General features: G+C 43.6%; 2 protein-coding genes across 5 annotated transcripts; both read right to left on the minus strand.

The window, feature by feature from the left end:
• On the minus strand, window positions 1-5,839 carry fkbp1ab (FKBP prolyl isomerase 1Ab). Of its 2 annotated transcripts, none has more exons than XM_070544964.1 (5): window positions 5,609-5,839; window positions 5,475-5,522; window positions 2,710-2,833; window positions 2,284-2,490; window positions 1-986 (listed from the first exon to the last, which is right to left on the minus strand). In XM_070544964.1, the coding sequence occupies exons 1-5, from the start codon at window positions 5,643-5,645 to the stop codon at window positions 983-985; spliced, it is 420 nt and encodes a 139-aa protein (XP_070401065.1). In that variant the 5' UTR covers window positions 5,646-5,839; the 3' UTR covers window positions 1-982. The 2 variants fall into 2 exon arrangements, with proteins under 2 accessions (XP_070401065.1, XP_015824249.1); XM_015968763.3 differs by having other exon boundaries at window positions 2,284-2,437; window positions 2,721-2,833; window positions 5,609-5,796.
• Window positions 5,840-6,953: 1,114 nt separating this feature from the next.
• Window positions 6,954-16,195, minus strand: nsfl1c (NSFL1 (p97) cofactor (p47)). 3 transcript variants are annotated; one of them, XM_015968756.3, is made up of 9 exons: window positions 16,038-16,195; window positions 14,391-14,491; window positions 14,237-14,311; window positions 9,446-9,611; window positions 9,249-9,344; window positions 8,927-9,036; window positions 8,718-8,855; window positions 8,393-8,563; window positions 6,954-7,878 (listed from the first exon to the last, which is right to left on the minus strand). In XM_015968756.3, the coding sequence occupies exons 1-9, from the start codon at window positions 16,137-16,139 to the stop codon at window positions 7,716-7,718; spliced, it is 1,122 nt and encodes a 373-aa protein (XP_015824242.1). In that variant the 5' UTR covers window positions 16,140-16,195; the 3' UTR covers window positions 6,954-7,715. The 3 variants fall into 3 exon arrangements, with proteins under 3 accessions (XP_015824242.1, XP_015824241.1, XP_070401062.1); XM_015968755.3 differs by having other exon boundaries at window positions 14,237-14,314; XM_070544961.1 differs by having other exon boundaries at window positions 14,237-14,327; window positions 16,038-16,176.
• Window positions 16,196-17,419: the final 1,224 nt, after the last annotated feature.

The following is a 17,419-nucleotide window of genomic DNA, read 5'->3' on the forward strand; positions in this document are numbered from 1 at the left end:
TTGGAGTTTTTGTATTTTATTTGACATCATCGTCGGTTTAGCCTGCACACAGAAACATTTCATCATCACCACACAGAGCAGAAGGTTGGTGCCAGCAAACACCTTCCTTTAAACTCCATTTTAAACTAGATCTTTCGTGTATAAAAACCACTAGGATGCTTGAGTTTAACACAACACTGTCTTCCATTAGACAGAGGTCTAAAAAGGAGATTGTAGATCAGCGCTTTGGCTTTCAAAGACAGAAACTCAGAACCAAAAAGTACAGAATTCAAGTTTAAACACAGCGAGGCGACGAGGAGAACGTTGACCTCGTTTTCAAGGCAAATTATTTCAGGCTGTTTTCAAAAAAGATCCGACCCAATCGATCCCGTCTGACTCTGGTTTGGCTTTAAAAGGGTTTAAAGGAGATGAAAAGGCGGTAAAAATGTAAACTAAAAGCAAAGCTTTCAGCTCGTTTGCATCGGACCCTGAACGTGCAGGCGGAGCCAGGCGACCATAGTTAGGCACACGTCTACAACCGGGATTGTTTCTGTTCTCGCCAGTTACTCGTCTCACACTGGCTTCGTCCAAAAACGTCCCGTTTTAAGGATCAGGGTCGATTACTGTGCTGCACTGTGACGCTTTAACTTCACCCGTCAGAGGAAACGCCCACTTTTTATTTTTTATACACTTTAGTTTCTGAGACGTTAAAAGAAAATCTGCAGGCCGTTTCAGCGGTAACAAACTCACTGAAGATACTAAAGTTTCATCTGCATCTTCTTCACATTTCCTAAGTGTGATCTCACACTTCCTAAATACATAAAAGCAAAAGCAGCGCTCACACACATAACGAAAAAGCAGATCTGAATGTGGGTTTCTGGCCCGTGTCATACCTCAGCCACAGAGACAAGGTAACACAAACTGTCCTCGTTTGATTAAATAAGTAGTGAAACAGTGAAGAATCAGACGTGTCGGAGCTCCTCTTCATCACACTGGTGTGAAGTCAACTGTGAAGACGAATGGAAAAATGAATATTTATACTTTAAAGTTGCTTTTTATACTTAAAATTCAACTTCATTCCCGCATTTATCACAAGATGTACGCGATTCGACGGCACTTGCGTCTGCAACAAACTTGGGCCAAATATCTGCACCTGGGCCTTTACAACATGTAAGCTACGTAAGGTCCGCGGAGCACAGCATGCAGCAATCAGCCAGTGTTGTAGTGGATGGGTGCATTTACACTGGCCGCAAAAGCGTTGCGTTTCGAAAGCGTCACAGAAGCGTAGCGATGCATCGATTTCGCATCGAGTTTATTTACGCACAACGCTTCCAAAACACTTCAGCCTCAGCACTTCAGATCGGGCAGACAAGAAGTCAAACGCTAAAGCAGTGTGAAGCATCTGGAAACTTTCAAAATAAAAGACACGTGGATATTTCCAGTTGCTTAATTGATTAAAAAAAAGGTGCGTTGTTACCCGTGAAACCTTAGCTGAGCTAAGCAGAACAGAAACAAACCTTTTTGGATACGTGTTGCTATCTTTCTGTATGCTTGATTAAATGAAAAAGAAGAAAATCCCGTTTGATGTCATATGTGCTGTTGTTCCTCTCCGCAGCCAGGATTAATACACACCGTTGCACTTACTGAACGGCGCTGGAAGCCGTTAGGTCACACGTATTGACGTAATCTACATAGATTTGAAATTGCATCACTGCAATAGTCTTTTATTCTGAAAATCACTGGATGTTTTACACTGAAACTATGTGCGATTTCCTGTCTAGCCTTGTGTTAACTGCGGAAATTGACGTGTCCCAGAAACGGCCGTTCTGCGCCGCTGATGTCTCCAGTGAGAAGGAGGCTTCATCGCGATATCTCGTTCCGCCGTTAACACTGCTGCCACCTAGCAGTCAGAAATTGAATTGCACCACATTAAACAAATACAGCAAAAGTTGAAAAAGCTGTTAAATATCAATCCGGTATCATAATACGAAGTGTCACAATATTCCCGTGTATCGATATTTTCTTACATTTCTAGTAAGACTGAATGATTTGGAGCCGTTTTCGTGTTAGATAAGGTTCTCAAGTGCCAGCGGCCTTCATGAACTAAACTTCAGACCAGGACTAAAGTTGTCACGTCAGAGATACGATGACTCAGCTGCCGTGTTTCAACAGCATAACCCGCCTTATCTTTCTGCTTCCAACATAAAAATCCTGTCAAATCAAGAAATATTTTTACTATTTCAACCGTCTGACTGTAGTGATTCTTACTAGTCAGCCGAGAACGATCCGTGGTAAATGACTTACACAACACACGGGCTGCAGGTCTGCTTCACTCCAAACCGAGCAGCTCCACGTCGAACACCAGGGTGGAGTTGGGGGGGATGATGCCCGGGTGGCCTTTGTTTCCGTAGGCGTAGTCGGGCGTGCAGGTCAGCTTGGCCCTCTGACCAACGCTCAGCTGGAGGTGGATGAGACAGATGACGGTTAGAGAGCCGCTGGATCCTACTGCAGCTGGAGTTAGGTACGCCACGAGGGACGGAGGAAAGAAAACATCTTGTTTACTAACGGTTTTAATAAACCAGCCCCGGTCATTTCACAATGGCTCCAGCAGCAGCCGCAGACATCTCAATAACATTTATTATTGAAAGGTTTAAAGAAACAGCACATCGTTTTAGCCCAGACAGCAAGTCAACACTTTATAACGCTTTATATTTACAGACCAATCCCCACCTGGAGCCTACCTGCACCACACCCTCTTCCCAGCCTCGGATCACTTCCTGTTTACCAATCTTGAATCGGAAAGGCTTATCCCTGTCTCGGGACGAGTCAAACTTCCGCCCGTCTGTGAACAACCCTGCAACCACGGAGGAAAAGAGCTGTTAAACGTCTGATTAAAATCAAACGTGTTACGTGGTGTCATTTTGTAATTGCCCTCTTGTTAATAAAGATTTAAAACAATACAGGTTTGAGATCGGCAAACTGTGTTCTAATATCTTTACTGCCAGGGCGGTTTGCTGTGACTACAACTAAAAACCATTTATCTAAGAAAGAGTTGAGTTTATTACAGGTCAGTAAAAACAGAAGTTTCTGTTCTGTTTCCTTTATCCTTGCTACAACCCTGATGGAAGCTGCTGGAGGACACTGGAAAGGGCCCGTGCCAAGCGCCCGTTTGCAGAGCAGCAGCCCTCCAACCAGTTATTAGCACCAAGGAAGCGTGCTCGTGCAGCTTGGTGTGATGCGCTTGTGCGTAAGTGCAACTCGTCGTTAGACGCATCAGGGAAAAGGCTGGATGCAGCCTTTAATCCTGGCAGCTGAGTGGGAGTCTTGTCCTGAAGCAGAATAATCTGTGGGAGCTGAAAGGTTCGATCCAAGCTTCACCTTTCCACTTCCATCAGCAAGCAGCAGTTTGTCTCCAACCCAAAGAAATCCCAATTCCAAAAACACGCCTCGGTTATGTAACGAAGTGTTTTGTTTCGTGACAGATTTCAGGGGGGGGGTGTTGTGGGCTGACAGGAAAGGAAATCCTGTAGATTGGGTCGTCCAGGCTCGGTTCTAAAGAGAAACCAGAGCCGAGTTACATCATTTAGACAGAAGCAGGTTTGTGCTACGGAGCTCGTTCCTCCCATTGGACTTTCTGGGAAAGGAAAGAACACCAGACTCGAGAGCTGATGTTGCAGAATTTGTTTTTGATGTAGTGACAGAAGATTTCACATCTGCAGTGGTCCCTATGAATGAATGAATGCCTTGTGAGTGCATTTCTGTGGTAAAAAAAAAATCTGGTGCTCCTCTTTCAGGAAGTAGAAGTTAGAGGTTTCAGAAAACTACAGGATTTGAGACATCTCTCCTCTGATTGGCTAACAACACAAGCCTGGAGGAGTTCTGCTGCGGTGGAGTACTAATGCTAACAGTTAGCTTCTACTAGCAGAGATATTCTCTGCTGTTTCCTGGACGCTAAACCAACAACAGCCTTCCCCGTCGTGAGTCTAGATGAGTCCATGAATGTTAAGTGAGAGGGTGACGTATCTGCCAGGATTTTCTAATCCTAGAGTTTCACCGTCTGTTTTCTATCAGAAGCTAATGCAGGAGATAGGTGTAGGAGACTATTCTCATGTTCAGCCTGCATGAAACACTCAGATTGAACAATTATAATCGGAGATAATGATTAAAAATGTTTTTCAGTCAAAAACACCTTTTAAGGTTTTTTATTGAAGACAAAAAGTCACAAATAAAACCAGGAAGTATCAGCGTAGTCCAGCAGGAGGCGCCAGCAGCTTTTATAAAGGCCAGATGGTTCTTTTTTCTTTCAATCCAAATTTATTTTTTTTATCTAAAGCACAAATTCATCTCAGTGACTGAATAAATACTGAACCATTCTGCAAAAATTTTGTATTTTTTCCCCTTTTGAGGATTTTAAATCAGATATTTTGTCTCTGGCAATATTTGTGTTTGTGTTCTGTGGAGAAATTCACTCAGGACAAGGAAAGGTTACGGAATTTTATTTTACAGATTGCAGACCCACCTTTACATAAATATGAACGTATTTGCATTCATTTATATTGTATTTGCACTGCCAGTTATTTATTTGTCTATTATTATTGTTTATTTTGGCAGAAAGTTCTCCATAAGCTCTGTCATGCTTTGCAAAATTGCAAATAAGTGTGCTCAGAAATTATTTTTTCCATTTATTTCTTTACTTTTCTGCTTTGTGGGTGGTTTCTAAAAATAGAACATCTGTATACAAACACAAACACATCATGAACGCAAGTTGTAAAAATTCCAAAATAAGGGAAACATATTGATTTTACAGCGTTCCCACCTATAACCAATAACAGCCTAATAAATGCCATTACTGCTGAAAAATTACTGATCAATACAATTTGTAATTTCTGATGTTCGAGGTCTGATTTCAGCTCCTGTGGGGAGATGAGCTTCAGAGGGAACCAAGCTGAACAACGCAGTGAGGGTGCCATTATTCCAGCCTCCCAGACGGTTATAATCCGCTCACACACACGCGCGCGCACACACAGAAAACCAGACGGGATTTGAACCCCCGCTGTCTGGGTTCAGTAGATTCCTCCTGGCATATAACTAATGAATACGTTAGATTTAATTTGACTTATTTATTAGTTATATTTTATTTTTGTTGAACCACCAAACGACACTATTGCGCCAAGGGCAGTTTTTGGCACAGACGCGTTTTTGCGCTGCGTTTGATCCAGACTCGAGGACGTACCAAACTGATCCCGGTGCAGCTTTCCGGACAAATCCACAGAATGAAAGACCCAGCCAGAGGTGATCTGGGTTCAGCTGTCAAACCGCCCAGTATGAGTGACTGGTAATCTGAGCCGATCAAACTGGGTTGTGCGTCTCAGCGGGGTCCGCGCACTCTAACCAAGAGGATTATAATCTCAGACATGTTTCAGACACCACCGCGTTTCAGACTCGGCCTCCGTCCAGAACGAGAACCAGAACCAGCAGAATGTCTCAACACTCACCCACGTAATGCACCACGCAGACCTGTCCTCTTTTGGGGAAAGTTCTGCCTGCGGAGAAACCAAACAAGGAGCTGAAAGCCGCGCACCTCCTTACGGAGCCGCTTTCTCACGCAACAGCTTTATTTATGTTTTACCGTCACCCGGAGTGATGGTCTCGATTTCCACTCCCATTTCAGCGCTGCGTGTGGGTGCGTGAATGCGTGAGCGCGTGTCCCAGAGCCGCTGCCGTGCCTGAACCCGGTGAGCTCCTCCTGCAGCCCGTCTGTCTGCGCGCTCCTGAGGCTCCTCTCAGCTGCGCAGCTGACGTCACTCACCACGTAAACAGCAACGCTTCCGCTTTGGTTCTTCAAAAATAAAACCTCATGGAGAAGAAAATACCGACAGTATCCAGGGGCGAATCAACAATGGGGTGGGATGAGGGGGAGACTGCCCCCTGCTGTAGATGCTAGAAAAAAAGTAAAATATGTGTGAAGGTTGGCAACATTCATGCGGAACCACCTCGAGTCACGTAAAAATGTCTCAGTGTGATGCACGTGACAGTCCCATCTATTTGACATTTGTTTCTGTGCTTCCCTGTAGTTATCGTCCATTTATCGTTATCGAGGTGAACTCCTCAATATGTTGTGATACTGACTTTAGGCTGCATCGCCCAGCCCTACATACAGGGCTTAATATTTGTCAATGAGGAAAGCCAGAATTCCCACAGGAAATGTACGCTAAGCTGTGGATCAACATAGATAATTGTTATTTTAGACATTCAGTTGTAATATCTACATTCAGCGCTTTTTGCCAACACTAAATTAAAAGGATCTGAGCAGCTTAAAATAATTTCAGACAACAAATGTTACTAATGTTCAAGGTGTTTATTATACTAAATAACCTAGTCTTTATAAAGTAACACTTGATAGCTTTTAAACTTTAAGCTAGCGCCTTAACATTGAAGTTTTTCATTTTTGACACGACTCTGGAGTCTTCTGCTGACCAGAGCGGGTATAGGGGCTCCATGGGGGCGCTCTTTACCTGCTTTACGGCTGTTAGCTGTTATGCTAGTGGTTAGCATTTCCAGTTTGCTGATTTTCAATAAAGCACAAAAAGAAAAAAAGTTTACATTTCTGTTAGCATCATGGCAAACCCTGGGAGTAGAAGTAAGAGAGTAAAGTTTTGGAGGTGAAGCAAAGAGCTAAAACCAGAGTGAACATCGGCGCGGCATACGCTAGTCTGAGAGCTAAAGGAGGCTACAAAATCAGACTGATGGTGACCTGGCTTTGTTGCTACTAGATGTTAAAGTATTATTTTTGTCCAACGATGTGGATCTTTTTACTTTGTGGTTTATTTAATATCAGATGGCTCACGTTAGTGTTAGCTGGTTGTTAGCGCTAGCTGCGGCAGGGTTGTTAACGACAGCTGTAATTCCACTTTCAACCAGCAGGGGGAGCAAGAAACTGCTCTGTGTTACTTTAAAGAGCACAGGACAGCAGGTTCTTTATACATCAACCATAAAATGAGTTTATTTTAATCAGAGGTGCCAACATACTTGTGTTTTGCCCCAGGATGCATAGATGTCAGTGTTACAGGAATTTAACATCTACTAAGTGTTTATGATGATGCTCTTCGGCTCAGCAGTTTGATGATAAAGCTGAATTGTCGGTTTCACACCAGTCTGCATCAAAATGCTGTTGAGTAAGTGGGAAAAATCAACCATCTGCAGGAGAAAGCAAACAAGGGGCCGGGGACGGTCTAAAAAAATAAATCCATCTGCTTTTAGACAAAGAGACAGGTGTGTTTCTGGAGGGGAGTAAGGCTGGAGGCGTCAGCTGTTCAGGAGCAAGTTACATCCTTACAGACGACTAGATGTGGAAACAAAACCACGGCATCGATACGACTCACCGTCTGTGTGGTTTGTGTCGTTCGGAGGAAATCTGCTGGTGGGAGGGTCTGCAGAAGCTCCCGACTGTAAACGTTGTTCAAGGGCCAGATTAAGATTAGCAAAGATTAAAATAAAAGTGGAAACGAGTGAGGAGGAAACCTGTCTTTGAGAGGTGGACTGTGGTTTTTCTCCACCAAAACCAGTGATGGAAACCAGGACTGTTTCTGTCCTCATGAGTCCTCAGAGGACAGGCGGAGGGCTAAGCTGGGAAGCTGAATTAAACATTTTATTTTAGAAAAACAAAAAATCAGAAACTAGAAGTCCACATGTGTGTCCGTGTTCTCCTCCCTCGGGGAGGGGGGGCGCGCCCAGCCTCAGTTTAGCCGCTGGACGATGACGGCGTTCAGGAGGTTGGCCTGCTGCAGCGTCTGGCTCTCATCAGACAGCTCCTTGTTGGGGAAGGTGGTCATGAGGACGAACTCGCGTGCGGCCATGGCGGGTCGGGCCGCCACCACGAAGTGCCTCAGGTCCGAGACCCTGCGGAGAAACAAGATCCGGTCCGGTGTTCTGTTAGTTTAACTGATCTAAGAGACAGTCTTTCTTTTTTATGTAGTTTCACCTCGTTGTTAATCAGGAACGTTCTCTCTAACCTTCTGGAGTTTTTGTAAACCAACGCGACCCGTCGCTCTACAACAGCGAGATAAGCTGCGTACCGCGGTTCCGTGTGAAAGCGTACGGACACAAAACCCTTTGGTCCGCTTTGTAGGAATGTTTCTGGGAACAGGAACATTCCGTTTCTGTCGCAGACGGAGCTGAGCGTTCCGAGGGGCTCACCTCTGACCGGAAAATCAGAAACAAGCTGCTACACGTCAACCTTACTGAAAGGGTCTTGGACTCCTGATTGCTGGGATGAAACCAGGTCTGGTGTGTTCCAGCCACTGGTTTCCAGAGGACACGAAAAAGCAGCGGAGGTCTCTAAAACCAGCCTGGTTCAGCTCTAAACCACCGATGAAAACATCCGTTCCAACACCTAAAACAGCTCCTGCTTCACCTGTGGGTGTGGTTGAACTTCTGTACCAGCCTGCCGCCGTCGGCCAGTCGGATCTGGATGTTAGTGGTGGGTTGAGAGGGGTCGAGGGTCACCGAGGCGCTGGCTTGAGCCTCATTAGCAGCCCGGTCCTGCTGGGAGACGTCTGGAGCTGCAGTCAGCTCCGGGGTGGCACTAGAGGAGAGAACCTGCTTACATCGTCTCACACGATCAACTGGAAAACCTGTTTTATTCTAAATGAGCCTGAAAACGAAGTTGATCCCTAAATAAACAGGTTTCATACCCAGGGAGAACCATTAAGACCCGTTTCCTGGTCCCATGTCCTTACCTTCCTAATTTCTGGCCTTCACCTTCAAAGGCCTTGAAAGCCATCTTGGGTTTGACAAAGTCCTCGTCTCTATGGTCCTCCATGTCCAGGTTGACCTGGCCTCCTCGGGAACGCTGCCTCAACTCCAGAGGAATCTCCCTGCAGGATAAAGCCAACAGGTGAGTAAAACAGCGGTGGGGGGCGGGGGTTATGACCTCGTCGCTTCTCACCCCCTTCTGATTGCCTCCAGGAAGTTTGCGTTCTCCGGATCGCTGTAGTTCCTGAGCTCGCCGTTATCCAGACTGAACCCGGTCTTCCAGAGCTTCAGAACCACGTGGACCTAACAAAACACATTTCCTGGAATGTTTTCGGTGCGGTTGAGAAAGACTCGAGTTCGAGTTTCTGACTGGTGATTCCAGACAAACTGAATCAATCGTTACTAAGCAGCTAAAATCCTGGAGTATAAATAATAATACCTCCTGTTTTCCAAACAAAGCCACGGATCGGGTTTCATTTTCCTGGTTTAAGTTCAGGATCAAAACAAAGACTCACATCTTGCTGACTGTTGGAGGCGCGTCTCTCTCCTGCTACGTAGGCCGACTCCTCCTCAGGAGCTGCTCCCAGTCTGTAACCGCCCCCAACAAAAGCCTGGAAAACCGCCGGAGGCACGACGGAAAAACAGCAAGGAAGGAAAGCAGATCAGAGACAAAGATGCTGCTGGTGGCTGATGAGGAGGAGACGGCCGTTACCCTCGCTCTGCTGGATTCTCCCGGTCCTTTCCCGCTGCGGTCCAAAGGCACAGCTCCGTGCTCTCTGGCCCCTTTGAACAGATCCTCCACCACTTCGTTGGAGCTCTTTTTCTTTGGCGGTCCAACAATCTGTTGTCCACTGCGTTCTGACCCTCCCGCGAAAAACCTGTCAGGAAACCAGGATGAAGCAACAATCCCATCGGAACCATGCAGAACATTCATAAAAGATGCAGCCGTTGAAAGCTCAAAGAGGTTTTGTGTCGCCATTCTGGACGATGGTTTATAAACGTGGAAGTTCTCCTTCTAAGTGCTTTAAATGATAGTCTGACGCCGTTATGGGCGGCATTATTTACAAACGGTGTGATGGCGTTTTATTACAAGCAGTGGTCAAATTCCCAAATTCCCAGTGTGGAATGTGAAACGGAACCAGGACCCTCCGTCTAAGCAGAAGGAGACTGTAGCGACTTCCACGATGGCTGCAGAGGCACAGGATGGGTTTGGTGCGGTAACTCGGAGCGGCGGAAAGTGTTTCTGTTTACTACAGCCGTTTACAGGAGCAACTTCCACGGATTCGGGTCAAACACGACTGTGTAAACAAGGTAAATAAACTAGTATGAACTGTGAAATGTAACGTGATTAACCGAACTGTAGCGGGCAATAAAAACTGCACCCATGCCACCCCTGCTGCGTCACCATGACAACAAAAGAGAAACAATAAAAATGGAAGCCTAGTGATTAATGCCCCAAAAGTATATTTAATTATGGCTCCTAGGATAATAACACTAGTAACACCAATAATAACACTAGTAACACCGATAATAACACTAGTACCACCAATAATAACACTAGTACCACCAATAATAACACTAGTACCACCAATAATAACACTAGTAACACCAATAATAACACTAGTAACACCAATAATAACACTAGTAACACCAATAATAACACTAGTAACACCGATAATAACACTAGTAACACCGATAATAACACTAGTAACACCGATAATAACACTAGTAACACCGATAATAACACTAGTAACACCGATAATAACACCAATAACACTAGTAACACCAATAATAACACTAGTAACACCAATAATAACACTAGTAACACCAATAATAACACTAGTAACACCGATAATAACACTAGTAACACCAATAATAACACTAGTAACACCAATAATAACACTAGTAACACCAATAATAACACTAATAACACTAGTAACACCAATAATAACACTAGTAACACCAATAATAACACTGGTAATACCAATAATAACACTGGTAATACCAATAATAACACTAGTAATACCAATAATAACACTAGTAACACCAATAATAACACTAGTAACACCAATAATAACACTAGTAACACCAATAATAACACTAGTAACACCAATAATAACACTAGTAACACCAATAATAACACGTCAGATCTGAGTTCACATTTAAGCTTTCCTGACAAACTGCTGGTGGTGAATTAAAGTCACTATTTAATCCCACTACAGTCGTTTAGGTAAGTTATTTATCTACTTTTATTTTGTTTGTTTTTTTAAACTCAGTAAGAAAAACGAGTCAAAGTGTTTCACGTTTTCCCTCTGGGCCTTTGACCCTCTGGGGTCCATGGATGCGTCTTTTGAACAGGTCTGACTTGGGACGCTGTAGCAGCAAGACTCCGCCTCCCTGAGTTTCGGTTTCAATTCAGCTTTAAAAAGGAGATTATAAACTACACCCCAGTTTTCAAATTGTGTTAATAGGCAACGTAAAAGCGGAGTTGTACTAAACTAAAAAATGACCTATTTTTAGACAATCTGATAACTTGTCCAAACAGCAGTTTAGTAATCCGTGAGAGGGAATGTGCTTGTGAACATTAAAAAACCCACAAAAACATGAGATCCTTTTGCTGTTGGTGGAAGTCTCACATATTCAGCTGATAAAAAAGCATCATTATGTAGCTGAGAGAGAGACGAGGGCTGCACGAGTAACGAGATGTGCGCAAAAAGGAGCCGCTTGGCGGGGAAAGGAGTGGCGCGAACGGAGTAACAACAAACAATTAGACAGATATTGACGTAAACTTCATATTTTGGAGAGATCTGGACAGATATACTGTCGCTGCAGTTTAGTAGGCTTTTATTAGGCTTATATAAAGGATGATGAGAAGGATAAATGTCCACCAGGCACATAAGGCAGTGGTTACGGTTTTTATTTTGGAAATACAAAGGAAAACTCTAAATTAGTCACAAACGGCAAATTACACCCTGGACCCCAGAGGGTTAAAAAGCAAGTCACCCCCTACCAGAGTATTACTCCACTCCCACTTCCTGTTTGAAAAAATGCAACAAATGCTGTTGCCTAGCAGACCGAGAGGGCGGAGCCGCTAACAAATACACACACACACACAGGCTCACAACGACATTGTGACATCATATGGTACCAGCTAACGTTCTAGGGTACCTCTTCAGGGTATATACAGCAATCCTTAAGTAAAATTTACTACTTTTTAATACTTTTTTTTTACTACCTTCAGAATTTTTTTAAAACCATCACAACACTAAATTGCAAATGTTAATCAGCGACCTATTTACACATATTTTAACATATATAACATACAAAAAGCATAGACTTAGAGACTCACTGATGTTGACAACGTATTGCGCATATTTATTTTACTTAGAAAATATGCCAGGCACTTCTTTTCAGCGGTTCAGACAGTTGACCACGGGGCCTGAAATGATGCAGAACGACCACTGAATATGACGTCATCATAATGTGACCGGATATGCTAAAGTAGGGCTGCTCAATTATGGCAAAAACAATAATCACGATTATTGTGACTGAAATTGAGATCTCGATTATTTAAGACGATTTTTCAATTTATGTAGATTTTTTTAATTTATTTTTATTCAGTCATAAAACTGCCCAGGGCACAATCAGGGCAAAAATAAACAAGAAACAAGATGATCACTAAAAGAACTCCTGATTCCCAGTATAAAAAGACCAATATACTTATAGCTCATAGTTTATGACCCAAGGGCTGTAGACCTTGGTTTAACTCATTTAAGTCTAACCCGTACAGACCCAAATACCAATATCTTGCAAATACTGACAGCAAGAATTATACAGTGGCATTTATAACAAATAAATGCAAATAAATTGATGTTCACAAAATGTTGCATAACATTTATTGAGTCGTGTCAAGGTGCTGTAGGAGAGTGCACTAGCACCGTGTCCTCAGAGAGATTAGTTATTAGTTATCAGCGTGAGGAACTTATTTCTACCTTATTTATAAACTATTTATTTACAAGTCCATCAGTTAATGTAATAATTGTCCCAACCACAGCTGCACCCCCCACCCCCCAACCCGGTCTCACAGCAATCGGGGCAAGCTGCACGTGTGTTTAGCGCGCCGCACGCGCACATTTAGCCGTTTTTAGTGGCTCAGGAGCCCGCAGGTACGGTGTGTGTCACTCACTCTGGTTACTCCAACAGGGAACCGGCTCCGAGAGCCGTTTCTTTAGCGACTGACACATCACTACATCATTCCCTTTCCTAATGTCCTGAAGAATGGTCCGGAGCGCAGGCGGAGTGTTTAGCTAACCTGCAGCAGGAAATGTCGACGACAGTTATCCAGAAAGTAGCTAAGGGTTACCAGAGATGTTTCTGAGGTGTTCGCTAGGTACTTTTAAGATTTAAAAAGTCAAGAAGGGGGTCTGAGAAGCTGTTAGAAATAGCATCAACGTCGCTAAGTTGGCAACGGAGCGCTTCATTTGTAACTCAGGGCAGCTCAAGTGGGAGGAGCAAATAATCGGCTTGTTTTATTTTTATAATCGTTCAAAACATTTCATTCGGAATATATTTCTATGTCGATGTTCAGAATACGACACCTGATAGTCTGAAAAAAATAATACCTAACTTGGAAAAAATAATACCTCTGAGACCAAATTTAACACTTTTAATGGCCTTAAATTTGACTATTTTTATTTATCACTTTTTAATACTTTTTAAAACCCTGCGGACACCCTGCTCTTAGCCAATAGCGATGGCAGATTTAAATTCAAATGCAGTGCAGAGTTTTTACCTGACAACGGCACAACACTGACAGTTTTAGGCAGAAAATTAAAATTTTAACTAAAATGCACTAAAGTGCAAAACTATAGACTACGCACGATTAGACACGCGTTTATATAGTTTATCAGAAAAATACGTTGATTTGGGGGTGACTTGCTCTTCAAGAATCTAATCAAATGTGTTTCTGTAAGAAGTGGCTTGATGCTCGTTTCACAGAAAACCAGTTTTCAGACGTTCATCCTTCATCTTTAACTCACACGTCCATTTTTAAAAAGCTACACGAACAACAAGCTAAGAACGAGTTTTCACACATGTATTAATACTTATAGTACTACTCACAATTAACTGTTATTGTCCTGAAAAGGCACAAGGTCTCCTAGCAACCATCCCTCTGCACCAGAGGAGAATCTGCTTACGCAGCAGAAAAGTGACCAACTCTCAGTAAACGAGTGGAGACCTAAAATAGTTTGGTGCATTCTGGATTCCTCTCCTGTAGGCGGGACTCTTTACTGTTCAGATTGCGTGAGGTTGTGAAGGTTAACCAAAGCGTTTAAAAAAGAGCCACAAAGGGCATCATGGGAAACAACCAAACAAAGCTTCTCCTCCATGAGCCAATAAACCCATTCGGTCTTCTTTAATGGGTTTTCATGTTTGGCTCAGAGGTCAGGATGAAGGAAAGCCGCTAAGAAACCTTCTGTTTGTATCTGAAACTGAGACTAACCTTTGGCCTTCCTCTTCATCACTTTCATCCTCTGCCTCGTGCATCAGATCTCTGAAGGAGGTCACTCTGGGCTGACTACTGCAGATAAACACTGTTATAAAATCTAATCAGAACAAAGCGTCCCATTAATTAACCAACAGGTGAAAGGTCTCACCTGGGGCCTGTGGACCGAGACACAGAAGAGCCTCCCTCGGGCTGAGGAAGAGTAATGATGTCATCATCGGCTCCATCCTCAAAGAAACTGGCAAGTGCAAGCTGAGAGGAAACATCGATGTTTAAATGTTACAGAAATACAAGCAAACCTTATAAAAGGACTACATTCACTGACTCGGAGACACGTCTAAAGCCTAGTTTATACGACTCTGTCAGCTCGGGTGTGGAGACACGGAGTTCTCCAAAGCAATTCCCTGCCAGGACAACAGAAGGCGTAGCGCCTTTCTGGGAGGGGTATTTGTATTGTTTACGTGTCATTCAGACTTCTTAACATGCACAAAATTTCTCCCTCATTCTCCTCCACCATGCAGTCACCACCTACAAACCACACTTCCCTCTTATCTCCTCCCATGAATTAAAATCTGTCAGACATCTTTGTCTTCTGCAAAACCTTCTGGGATCTGCTTCATGTCTTCAGCACTCTTTTATTTGGGAGGCGTGCTGTTGATTAAAGGTGTGGTTCATTCGTTTAATCAATACATCTGCAGTGGTCTCTAGTAGGAATACACGTAAGTCGTACTCTGGGTACAAAATGCCCTGGAGTGCCTGTTTCAGGATCTAGAGGGCTGCCAGATCAGAGCACAGCTTCAGACGGCAGGATTTGGAGTCTTACTTCCTGATATTTGGACATCTCACCTCTGATTGGTTAACAGCAAGATGACTCTACCGCTGACTATGCTCTGCAACGTTGATGTTTCATCTTCTCAAATCACACAAGCCTGGAGGAGTTCTGCTGTGTGGTGGAGTTGCTACCACACAGCAAGGGAGCTGTTCACCAGAAGAACAGCTGATAAAGACGCATCACACAACTTCTGATGAAGACCGCGGTCGCCGGTTGAAACATGTCAAGGCAAACTCACAACACAACCCTACACGTCCGAATAAAAAAAAGAACCTTGTTAAATACTTATGGAAACAGTTTGAATGAGGTTTAAACTTGTTGAAAAGATTAACTAATTTAAAATACCTAAATGTGATGTTTGGGGATATCTGAGCTGGGCTCAGTCTCCAATATTTCAGTGTCGCAGCGCCTCTGTTCGTCACATGAACACTAACCTTACCTTCACTAGCATGTTCACAACAAAGCTCAGGGCGAGCAAGTGTCCCCAAGCAGCGACTTCTTGATCGTTTACTTTCATTTTCGTTACTGATAACTAAATACATGAACAGACCTACGTCCACCACCAGCCCCCATTAACACAAACACTTCAGCCGATCTGATGACCGGCATGTTTAGAGTAAGATTATCTTCCTGCGTCAAATAACAAACGTAGCGTGACAGGGGGCTAACGCTGCTAGCTACCACTGGCTACTGGAATCGCGGTGGACTGGACCGAAACTCAAAAGATGACACGCACGCCAAAAGAACAAATAACATCCATGTTATCCGGGGAGTGTCGGCGGGGTGACCGGACGACATCTTCTCTGCCGGTGTCAGAAAGCCGAAAGGCCATTTTCAAAGGGTGACTTGCACAAATTGACGGGAGCAGCGGCTAACGTCGACACACGCCGTGGACCCGCAGTTTCCTTCGAGCAGACTGACGCTCGGATCACCGCAACTCTACAGAGAAAGGCGGAAAAGCCGCACCTGCAGGTTCCAGCCGGCGGACTCCAGAAAGAACCGGGCCCTCTCCTCTTCCACACCGGTAACAGCAACGAACTCCCTCACAGACTCTTCTTGGCTCGCCATTTTGATTTGCTCCTTCAGCGAACCGTCCGTTTCCGCCTGAGGAAACAAGCAACTGCTGATGGTTCCTACCTCCGTTTCAAAGTAAGAAGAACCGTAACCACAAAAATCTCATTTTCATAAAATACAAATGTTTACCCTTATTTGTAAACACAACTTAATTTGTTTTATTAACGCAGCTGAGTTTTCTCTTTTATTCGATACACCGATAAAACTGCCTATTTTCTATTGTAAAAACATTAAACCTAACTTCCGGTTGACCACAAGGGGGCGATGTAAGCACACTTTTGAAAGGCTAGGTCAGAATAGTGACTCAAACTGGCATCACAAAGTGTGTGTGTGTGTGTGTGTGTGTGTGTGTGTGTGTGTGTGTGTGTGTGTGTGTGTTTCCTTTTCTTTGTTACCTTGAGAAGTCAAAATCTAACCCTTTCTTACAACTAGAGCACATATCTATATCCCAGTGCCTCTTTTCTAGCCAAAACAAACTGATGATGATTTTCTCAGCTGTTTATCTTTAGATGTTTCTGATGTTTTCTTGCATCTAATCTCATTATTTGACTTCTTAATTGCCTTTTCCACGTAGTCATATTGAAGGACTCCTCCATGTGAGAGACAGATGGAGTCATCAGATCTGATTTTGCATCTTATCACACATCTTCTGGTTGTGCAGATTTTCTGTGAAACAGATGCTGGTTGAAGTGTGAGGGTCTCTCATTAAAACTGTTTCTGTGATTTAAACAGATGGGACTATTCCCGTGGGAGTTACCTTTGCACCTGGCTGGTCTGATTTGGAGCATCTTAATTGTTTTTAGGGGGAAGGCTTGGTGAGGTTTCTATGCATTCTGTTGTTGTTTGAATGTCAACAATTATTTATCAGCCGTAAAGTGAGAAAAACACGTCACCTCACTTTTTGCAACACAAACACCTTTTTTTCAAACAAGCACATACTCCAAAAACAAAAACGTGCATCACGCTGAAATAGCTTAAAGAGCAAGTCACTCCTACCAGAGTATTACTCCACTCCCACTTCCTGTTTGAAAAATGCAACAAATGCTGTTGTCTAGCAGACCGAGAGGGCGGAGCCGCTTACAAATACACACACAGGCTCCCAATGACATTGTGACATCATATGGTACCAGCTAACGTTCTAGGGTACCTCTTAGCCAATAGCGATGGCAGATTTTAATTCAAATGCCGTGCAGAGTTTTTACCTGACAACGGCACAACACTGACAGTTTTAGACAGAAAATTAAAATTTTAACTAAAATGCACTAAAGTGCAAA

This window comes from Nothobranchius furzeri, chromosome 15 (genome assembly GCF_043380555.1).
Source record: "Nothobranchius furzeri strain GRZ-AD chromosome 15, NfurGRZ-RIMD1, whole genome shotgun sequence".
In the NCBI taxonomy this organism is placed as follows: Eukaryota; Metazoa; Chordata; class Actinopteri; order Cyprinodontiformes; family Nothobranchiidae; genus Nothobranchius; species Nothobranchius furzeri.